This window comes from Pygocentrus nattereri, chromosome 11 (assembly GCF_015220715.1).
Source record: "Pygocentrus nattereri isolate fPygNat1 chromosome 11, fPygNat1.pri, whole genome shotgun sequence".
NCBI lineage: Eukaryota > Metazoa > Chordata > Actinopteri > Characiformes > Serrasalmidae > Pygocentrus > Pygocentrus nattereri.
In genome coordinates, this window is record NC_051221.1 from 13,288,485 (window position 1) to 13,299,468 (window position 10,984).

General features: G+C 39.6%; 1 protein-coding gene across 1 annotated transcript in view; it reads left to right on the forward strand.

Annotated features, from left to right (window-relative positions):
* The window catches only part of LOC108435609 (dpy-19 like 4), a 30,042-nt gene extending 19,663 nt beyond the window's left edge, over positions 1 to 10,379 (forward strand). The window contains exons 18-20 of the mRNA XM_017711570.2: positions 2,625 to 2,757; positions 4,561 to 4,719; positions 6,089 to 10,379. Coding sequence (XP_017567059.1) covers positions 2,625 to 2,757; positions 4,561 to 4,719; positions 6,089 to 6,253 — 457 coding nt within the window. The 3' untranslated portion in view covers positions 6,254 to 10,379. The remainder of the gene's footprint in view (positions 1 to 2,624; positions 2,758 to 4,560; positions 4,720 to 6,088) is intronic.
* Positions 10,380 to 10,984: the final 605 nt, after the last annotated feature.

Sequence of the window (10,984 nt, forward strand, 5' to 3'; positions counted from 1 at the left end):
CACCTGTAATAAAATGTTTCCATATCTCTTCAGTACTAAAGCTCTTGCATATGAACAGCAATAACATCACTGCAGGATGAGTGAGTTACTAGTGGATTGTATTTTCTACAAACCTGGGTGTTTGCATCACATGGAAGTAATGATCATAATATTTAAGAAACTAAAAGTTACTGAACTTGTGAATATAAAGCAGTGCTTTATACCTGTAGCTGCCATTTTCATTGCTGCTTTTATCAACTTGCAGGATCTCATGATTCTGATTACTCCTGCAAAATCTCTCCAAGTTCTAACCAGATCAAATAAAGTCTTTCAACTCCTCTATTATTTTGTGATTTAGAACATGTTTAATATACAGATATTAAACATGTTCTAAATCATTGCATTAGGACACTAAATATAACTATTAGCAGCTACAAAAAAGCTTTTTTCCCCCATATGAGGCAACATGTTCCTGGAAAATAATAGAGATGTGTATCCAGACAGGACTAACATGATGAGACCTTTGTCAAATTAGGTGGAAAACAGTAGTTTTTGTTACCAGCTGTTCTCAAGAGAAAAGGAAGGAAAACGGAAATGACTGATTTGGGCAGAAATAAAATCACCGAGGAGCACTTGTAAAAATGTAGTCTTTATTAAGATTAAATAATGTATACAGCTACCTTTTAAGTGATTGCATTATCTGCATCTCTACAGTTCTTTTCTTAAAGATGTAATACTAATCAAGGCACCCAAGTCGTCCATATTAAACAGCTCAAAAATTAAACAGAAAGATCAGTAGATGATTCAGTACCTGGAGGCATGGTGGTCCAGCTTGTCAGGATCAAAACTACTGTTGGCATACAAAAAACAACACATTGGTAACAACAGTGGTTAAAAAAAAGTGACAAAGGTAACCATAAAAAAAACATGAAGACACATGACCTGCCAATCAATGTGGAGGAATGTAGACACATTAGCAGAAGAGTTCCTTGAAAGCACCGACGTCCTACGTCGTTGATGGTCCACTTATGATGTTACTGTGGTTGTATGTACCAAAAACAGTTTTCATTTATTTTACATGACCTTTATTTTCTTACTATGCCTTTAAGCCTGACACACTATATTGCCAAAAGTATTCAGTCGTCTGCCTTCAAACGCATATGAACTTGAGTGACATCCCATTCTTAATCCATAGGGTTTAATATGATGTCGGAACACCCTTTGCAGCTATAACAGCTTCAGCTCTTTTGAGAAGGCATTCCACAAAGTTTAGGAGTGTGTTTATGGGAACTTTTGACCGTTCTTCCAGAAGCACATTTGTGAGATCAGACACTGATGTTGGGTGAGAAGGCCTGGCTCACAGTCTCCACTCTAATTCATTCCAAAGGTGTTCTATCGGGTTGAGGCCGGTCAAGTTCTTCCACACCAAACTGGCTCATCCATGTCTTTATGGACCTGCTTTGTGCACAGGTGCGCAGTCATGCTGGAACAGGAAGGGGCTGTCCGTAACTGTTCCCACAAAGTTGGGAGCATGAAATTGTCCAGTATCTCTTGGTGCTGAAGCTTTAAGACTTCCTTTCACTGGACCTAAGGGGCTGAGCCCAACTCCTGAAAAACAACCCCACACCATAATCCCCCCCCTCCACTAAACTTTACTCTTGGCACAATGCAGTCAGACAAGTACCGTTCTCCTGGCAACCGCCAAACCCAGACTTGTCCGTCAGATTGCCAGACGAAGAATCGTGATTGGTCACTCCAGAGAACACGTCTCCACTGCTCTAGAGTCCAGTGGTGGCGCTTTATACCACTGCATTCCACGCTTTGCATTGTGCTTGGTGATGTAAGGCTTGGATGCAGTTGCTCGGCCATGGAAACTCATTCCATGAAGCTCTCTATGCTGTTCTTGAGCTAATCAGAAGGCCACATGAAGTTTGGAGGTCTGTAGCGATTTACTCTGCAGAAAGTTGGTGACCTCTGTGCACTATGTGCCTCAGCATCCACTGATCCCACTCTGTCATTTTTCGTGGCTGAGTTGCTGTCGTTCCCAATCGTTTCTACTTTGTTATAATACCACTGACAGTTGACTGTGGAATATTTAGTAGTGAGGAAATTTCACAGCTGGACTTGTTACACAGGTGGCATCCGATCACTGTACCATGCTGGAATTCACTGAGCTCCTGAGAGCGACCCATTCTTTCACTAATGTTTGTAGAAGCAGTCTGCAGGCCTAGGGGCTTGGTTTTATATACCTGTGGCCATGGAAGTGATGGAAACACCTGAATTTAATAATGGATGGGTGACTGAATGCTTTGGGAATATAGTGTATATGTAAATGAGCTCATTTAAAACGAGTCCAGACTGAAAAAAATCTTATAACTTTAATGTGAATGAGCTGGGTGAAACTGTTGTAGGATGAATGGATTGTGTTGGTTTTTCTGATCTCAAAAAATTGGCAGCTTAGTTTGCATATATGGGCTTCATAGTCTGGGGTGAACAGTGTTGTGAAACTGTAGCAATATTTAAATACGACATCGACTTAGTGATAGATTTTTCTCTCAGTTTTATATGTTGTAGGTCCTTTTTAAGATATTTTACCATTTTATAAAAATATTTTCTCTTCTTTCTCTCTTTCTGCCCTGCTGTAGAAGTCAGGCTCCGCTAACAGCTGTATTTGCTGGTAGTCCTGCACTGCTGGGCACGGTCAAACTTTGCACGGGGTGGCCTGTCACCAGCCTGCCTCTCTACACGGACCTCAGCCTTCTGCAGAGGAGTGAGAGTGTAAGTATATGCGTGTGTGTTTTGTTAAGTGTAAAGTGTACTATATATATACACACACACGCACGCATCTCCTGACAAAAGCATAATAACAAAAGTGTGTACGTGTCTGGTGTCTGTGAGAGACATGCCAAACTTTCCTTTGCAATATTTCCATCTAAGCTGTTATGGAATTTTACATGCCTTTGGCCTAATGTCACTGATACACATGGCCTGGTATTCATGAAGCATTTCCGTGCCAGTGTGCTGATCTCGTGTCATGTTTAGTGAATAAAGGTCAGGGTAGAAATATATATGTGTATTTGTCTGTGTGTGTGTGTGTGTGTGTATATGTATATGTGTGCAAGTATATGTATGTATATATGTACATGCATACATATATATGCACATGCACAGCTGAGTCTTTATTCACAAAGCACTTTCAAATAGTACAGCTGTTTTTAGATCAGGCCTGCAGCATGTGGTTGCCTGGCTTTCCAGGTGACAGTGTTACCTGAACTTGCAGCAACGCTGAAATAGAATCAACTACACTACTGTGGCCAAGAGGAAGAGTTTCAAATACGAAAAAGGATTTAATTAATTGATTTGTGCTAGTTATTTGACCTAAATAAAGGAAAATGGCAACAGACATAGTAACATTATTAAAGCAAGTCAAGTGGAAAAGGAAATTGACACTCTGTTAGGGTTTCCTGGCACTGCAGAGTAGCAAGTTCTGCTACTTCAGAATCATCGTTTCAACTTTCAGCCACGATTGTTCTTTTTCTTTCGCTATCTACTGACATTGGTACAACATTTAAGCGAAATGCTGCCCTCTTCAGGTTAAGCCATTTACTCACTCTAGGTTAGACATCACGTTGAATTGACTTGAGTTATTGATTGTCAAATAACTGTTTAAGCTCTAAAGTTATAGCTGGTTTAGTTATCTGCTTCATAAGTTCATACCAGGCATCCACATCACCTTGCTTCAGGGCTGCAGTTCCACATGTTTGGGAGCACTTTAAATACATCAGACAGCTAACTGAAAAAAACACTTTATATATTGTTTTTAAAGGACAGAACCTTTCTATTGTCAGTACTTAAAAATAAAACACAGACTCATGATTCGTTACAATGAGGCTTCCCACATTCCATAGCAGTCTAGTTTTGCTGGCTTTGAATTAGAGAGCATAATTAGCCATGTTTAATGAGATGCGGTGATGTACAGTACATTCAAGCTTGCATAAAAAAATGATTCTTATACATTTTGCACTCCTGGTACATCGTTTCTATTGAAAATTTCGAAAACTCTGACAGCTCAGTGCTTTATATCTCATGAAAAGGTCTTGAAGTATTGTGATGTTATATTTTTGTCATATTGCCTTTCTGTAGACTCCCGTTAACCTACAAGTTCAGCCACCTTGGTCAAATTAGGTGTTTTGTTTATTTTCTAAATGATATAAGTTAACACATCCTCCAATTCATCCATCCATTTTGATGTACTGTTATTGTTTCTGCGCTAAAGTAAAACATGCTTGGGAAAAAATAAAACTTAGAATTGCTCTGTATATTTTGTTTTTTTTTTTTCCCCCAACATGTTAAACTAAGCAAATAAACATAAATTTAGCACTAAACTTTGTTAAAATAATGCAAACTTTTTTCACTTATTTCACGGAAATCAACAAGATGATGACGTAATTAACGTGTATTCAGACTTTGGCATATGATTGTGTGTGACAAAAGATTGCATAATGCTGTTGAGTGACCAAGCTGGTGTGTGTGTGTGTGTGTGTGTGTGTGTGTGTGTGTGTGTGTGTGTGCGCGCTGCAGACGTATCAGGTGTATGCCATGCGCTCTGCTGAGGAAGTCTACAAGCTGCTGACGGCTCAGAAGAGCAGCTACGTCATCATTGAAGAGGAGCTGTGTAATGAGTTGAGTCCTGTCAGAGGCTGCAGGATCAAAGACCTGCTCGACTACGCCAATGGCCATGTTAGTCACTCATCACCGCACGTCAAACACATACACAGTACTAAACTGATCCACACAGAAAGAGACAAATACACTCCTGGGCAAAATAATGGGCCAATCCCAAAATGAAAATCATTAAGCTTTTAATGGTCTTAACAACAAATCATAACCAAATCATAACTTTGATTTCCTTTGTGTGTAAATTCGCAAACCTTTTACAGAAAGAAATGGCTGTTTTTCCACTCAGCACTGATGAGTCCAAACCATGTTGAGAAACATTGCCAGGCTAGTTTGTGGTTAATGTGAGACCAAATATTATCTAATAGGGTTCAAATCTGGACTCTGACCAGGCAAAAGCATTACTAAAAACATTTTATATATATATATTTAGTCCAAGAATGTACACACTAAAAATAGCGCAGCATGTTAGAGCTGTCATTGGAGGGAAGTCGGTATAGATGGAAAGAGTAGCCAATATCTGACATTTTTCATGTACACATCTGCTGATGCCCATATGTAAACATTTATAAAATAAAAAAAATTGGGACAATAGTTTCTCCAAAGTTTATCAAAGGAGATATTCACATACCACTATGGAGGTTAGCTTGTTGCCAGCTGGGAGAAGGTTTCTCTGCCAGCAGTAGATTTTCATTCACCACTACAGAGTTTGCAATACAGAGACGCTCACTGTTTTTAAGCTGAAAGATACACAGTGGAAAAGATTACGCTTGTAATGAGGTAACATATCATTATCATTTGTCTGTTTATCTAAAAGAGTGGATTCATTTCTCTGTGTAACCTTTAAGATCTACCACATTTGATCTACTGTAGTTTTCTGTGGTCTCTCTAATGTAGTAATGGCAAAATACTGAGTGATATGCTAAAACATTGGACAGTGTTCGGAGTGGCCTTGCTGGTTTGTGTACTTCCATCAGGCCCAGTTTACATTTGCTGTCGTCACTTAAAAACAGTGGTCCGTATCTTGGACGTGTGGTGGCCTTAAGCATGATAGTAGCTTAGCGACGGCTACACACACCACAGATCACATTTGATTTCAACTTTCACTCCATCACTCACTCAGATGTCCTCTAAATGGGTATATTTAGCATCATTTATGCACTAATTAGATCTGTACTATGGATATACATAGTGTGCTGCAGGTGAAGACATGCAACTGCTGGCACACAATAGTCAGATGGCTGAACTTACTATTCAAATCTATAGTAAGATGTGCACTTTATGAATAGATATCAATCAAAATGCAGATAACACTCATGTATTATTGATGCACTTCAGTCATTGTGTGAAACCAAGCAAAATGAAAAGCACATGGAGACAAAACTCATTTAGCAAGCAAACTAATTGTTGTCTTCTCTCTGTTCTCTGCTAGGTGGTGTATGATAATGGTGAAATGTATACGTTCTCCAAGCACGGCCGATTCTGTCATGAGATCAAAATGAACTACTCCCCATACACAAACTACTTTACTCGAGTGTTCTGGAATCGCTCGTACCACGTCTACAGAGTCAACTCCGTCATTTCTTTCCAGTACTGAGGACTGCTGCTTCCCCATTCTTTCTGTCTTTCTCCTTCTCCATAACTAGCTCCACCAGACTCCTGGAGCATGGGATGAGAAATCCCAGAAGACCTTTAAACAGATTTTAATATTGTTCATCAGATTTTAGTTATGCGCAATGACTTTTGGTGCTGTGATGTGTGAATGTGTATGTCTGTGAGTGGGTCAGTGTGCGTGTTTGTGTGTGCATGTGCACATCTGTGCCCACTTCCTGTCCTCGGTCCTCATTTACAGTCGCAGGACGGGGTCTGCAGTGCTACCTGAGCGCGTTTTAAGAATCGGGGTGGTGAATAAGCAGGCGGGCTTTGTTGGTTTTGTTGCCGTCATGCTGTCCACTGTTCTGTTTGTCGCAGTAATTTTTGATCGACACTTTAAGGAGAGAGGTGTGGAGATCTCTCCCCTCTCGACAGCTCGGTGCAGGTTAAAATAAGTTTGTGAAAAATCAAATTTACCCCCATGTAGCCGTTCATTCAAGACATTTGGTGTCCAGATTTTGTTTCTTTTAGTTCAGACCTGAAGCTACATGTGTACCGTTGCTAACAATCACTAGAACTACTGGTCACCCAAGTAGCTGTTTCCGTAAAAATGCATCTTTAAAACTTTTCTCAGACCCATTCAAACCATAGCCAGGCCTTTATTAAGTTCAAATAGACGTTGATATAATTTAGAGCACAATATGACATGCGGGCTGATAATCCATTAATAATCTGACTAATAGCTCAATCAGAATAGAATGAAGAATGTCCACATATGCACCTCATTTGTAATAGGCTAGTCCAATTTAGGCCATTTGGAATACAGTTTTCATCCAATTGAACGAGGTGGGTAAACCTGTAATTAATCATTTAAATAAAAGAATAATAACCGTGTAAACGCCTGTATTCGCTAACATTCCCAGTCGGAAAGTTTAAGTACATTCTGTGCATGTATGTTCGTATCATAGCGAAAGTGTATACAAAGTTTGTGCTTTGATCTTTAAAAGACGGCGGTGGGACGTGCGTCCAGCTTATGTGTCTCAGAAAACAACGTCTTCCTCTCCGCCAAGTACGTGAAGTATGTTTTTCTGAATCTGCCATATATTCAAAGTTATTAATACACAAGCTCACCTGAAAGCCTAGATGATGCACTGCGGCTCGTCTCACGCAGACTGGACTCACATGATGCTCGTTGTCATGGTAACGTCTACACCAAGTGGTACCTAGTGGTCATTTTGGATTGGATTGCTTGTTGTGTGCATGTACACAGATTTTTCATCAGACTTTTGAGTAGAGTGATCAGATAAACACCTCAGTCTTAATCTATAATTGGACTATTCAGTTGGATCTGAGCAGATTGAGAGCTATTTTGGTAATGTAATGTATTTGGGCTATTTGGGTGACTACTGAATGCTACTGTTTGTTAGCAGAGTTAGCCTCGCTGCTGCCGTTCTGAAGAGACTAAATTTAGACTTTTGGCTCTTTAGCATTTATTTAACTCTTAAACTACTGAACGTGTCTTGGCTGATCGGCTACACCCGGGCAAAGTGCAACAGTGTAAATATGATTTTTCGCTGAATCTTTTCTTTAATAAGAAATAGAAAAAGGGTCAAAAGTGGCAGTGCTGTGTTTTAAGTCGGAATTGTGGGTAGTATATAGGGGTGCAACAGTGCATTGCGATATCACAGTGTTAATCTGAGACGGTGTGCGTTGTAGAGAGTGGATGTTCTATTAATATGCCATCTAATGCAATTGTTTGACCAAAGTTTGCAACTGATTACTGTCAATTCATAACTCACTCCACCACTCCTCCTACATCTCAGCTTTAGCGTTTGTGCAAGAACATAAAATGTTCGTTTTCCTTTAGTTGTTAAAAATATTGTGAGAGTACCGGAATATGAGCACAGTGTCATGAATAGAATCGAATCAGGGGATGAGTGTATCTTTCCACCCATAGGCGTGTGGTTTTTGTATGTGGTAATTATGGGGAGTGCAGGCTGGTTCTGTGACTGCCTCAAAGTGGAGACTTGGGTTCTCGTGCCTGGTTTTCACGTTAGATAAATAAAATCAAATTTACACATTTTCCCCGTATCTGAAAGTATGTTGCTTAGCTAAAAACAGTAGTAGCAGCCATGAAGCCTGAATATAGTCTGTACCTGTATCCATTTTATATAGACTGCCGTGTCAACCGTGTCAGACACGAGAGGCTGGCCGAGATTATTCAACAATGACCGTTTGAAGCAAATGTTTAATGGTGTAGGCATGCAGTTCATACTATTTGCTGTGGTATCAGCTCCCAGTACTAGTTAGCTACATTAGCTCCTGCATAAAACTAAAACCGGCAACTTCATCAGACCCATATTGGCTGATTGACTTCAAAAGGACTACGAGGGGGAAACTGTATAAACTAGATTTTTTTTCACAGCACTACTGCTATGTCTTGTATCATATGCGACTGTATCTATGTGAAAGAGAAAGCACTCTCAGCCATTATTGTGGCTAATCTCTTCAAGGGGAAGTCCTCCAAGTTTTCAAAATGTCTGAAAATTCAGTTGACGGGATGTAAAGTCATTCAGAGTGGTTTAATGCGAAATGGTGCACTGATTGCTTTGCAGTTGAGATCCAGGAGTCGCAATGTCTTCAACACAAATGTGTCACTGCTTTCAGAACAAAACCTCATATCTCTGAAATGGGAACTTTACAGGAGAAGGAATAAACCTACTTTACTTTTAATGTAAGTCAATGGAACCAGAATTTTTTCCAAGTAATTTTGGGTTGCTTCTTTTGGTCCATTCATCATGAAATTTATACGCAGTGTAAAGGGGAACAGGCATTTTCAACTTATGAAAAAACCGACAAAAATGGATATTAAGGTTTTGTTCCGACCGCAGCAATATGTAATTCTGATGATTTGTAAAACAGGTAAAAAAAAATTTGGGCAGCTGTTTTGGCCTGGATGTACCTTTCTGCCATGAATGGATTAAAAATATACATTTTAGGCCAAAACCTTATCTCAGAACTGTCGGAAAACAAAGTCACATTCATCAGGCAGTATATTGGTAACTATTGATCTTAATAGTTTGATAAGAAGGAGCATTTAGATGTTTTTAAGTGCTTCATACAGCTGATTCTGAACAGGTCTGACTTGGTAGTTCTCTTCAGAACAGAGCAGTTTGCATCAAGCCACTCTGAATGACCGTGTTTACTTCTTAGCCATTAATAATAATTATGCAGACACTTTGAAAAATCTGAGGACTTCCCCTCAAGTTGCGCCTTTACACTGATGCATGGCCATTTTTTATTTACTTTACTTTTTTCCCCGAACATGGTCTCCCAAGTTATCTTTGTCTAAAACTCAGGACGGCACCGCTGTTGTAAGTGACCACAGACTGCACGTGCTTCCTCTTGTGCAGCAGGAGGCTTCCATAAGCATTTTAAGGTGTTCCCATAGCCAGCCTGATGTAAGGATCCAGTTGATGGATGGTCTAAACCATGGTTCCTTCAGGATGTGACGCAGTTTGGACATAAAGCCACGTCTGACCACCTTTTAAAATGAGTTAAACGTTGGATCTGGCTGGAGGGGGAGCTCAACAGCGCAAGATAACAACTTCCTTCCACACAGAGCTCATTTTCAATGCAGTGTCCAAAAACATGGTGCACTTGGTTTTCTGGTTTTCTTGCGGAGGGATGAGTAATGGGAAAGTGAGTTTCGTAAATGAGCTCTGCTTTATTTTATGCTTCTTTGATGTTTTTGTGTTTTTGTTACTAAATCATGGTGATGTAGTACCTGTTCTGAGAATGAAACACACTTGCATAATGTCGGTGCCTTTGTTTTTGTTCCTGTATTAGTCTCTGCCTTTGGGGCTCAGCTTCATGGTCCCGTTTCATTTGTTCTGTGGATGAATGCTGCATAATTTGGTAAATCTGCAAATGTATGGAATCCGTCTGATCCTCAAAACATGCGATTGTATCTGAAAAGTCTTACCAGTGTTCACTGGCAGAGGTGTTTCATTGCAAATACTAACTCTACTACTACTACTGCTGGTGAAACGCCGTCTCCAGGCTGTGATCATGTGATGTTTTGCTGTGAACAGTACATGGTCATATTAAAAAAAGAAAAAAACAAACCACACCTGGTTAAGTGGACTCATTCTTGGAGTAGCATGAGGGTCTGACTCCTCTGTCATATGTTGTATGTAGTCACTGTCCAAGAAAAACCATGCATCTCCATTTTTGTTCATTTTTATTTTTCTGCTTTGTTTCAACACACCAGCTGTCCTTTACGTTGTGTGAAAATGTCATGATGAATGGACTAAGAGTGTTTTTACCCTCTCCTGTAAACTATTTTTGAGAGGCCTGTTTTTGATTGGACAGTGACGATATGTTATTTACAACATGAAATTCTGATTTCTGTCTAATTCTTATGTTTTCTTCTGTACTGTTCGGTGTTCCATTGATGGGCTTACTTTTATATTGGTGGTTTTCCGTAGCGTATCTACAACTGCTCAAATGATCAAAACCAAGCTTGTTAACATTAGGTTTTGGATTAAGGTTACAGATGGTGTTAGAGCGAATGTTGGTGTTATGCTGCAGTTAACAGCTATTATCCCACATTATCCTACTTTTTGCTTTTTCAGAATCAGAATCCTTTATTGATCCCAGAGGGAAATTGCGGTTGTTACAGTTGCAACCATTTATGTAATAGAATAAACACTTTAATAATTTAATACGAAGA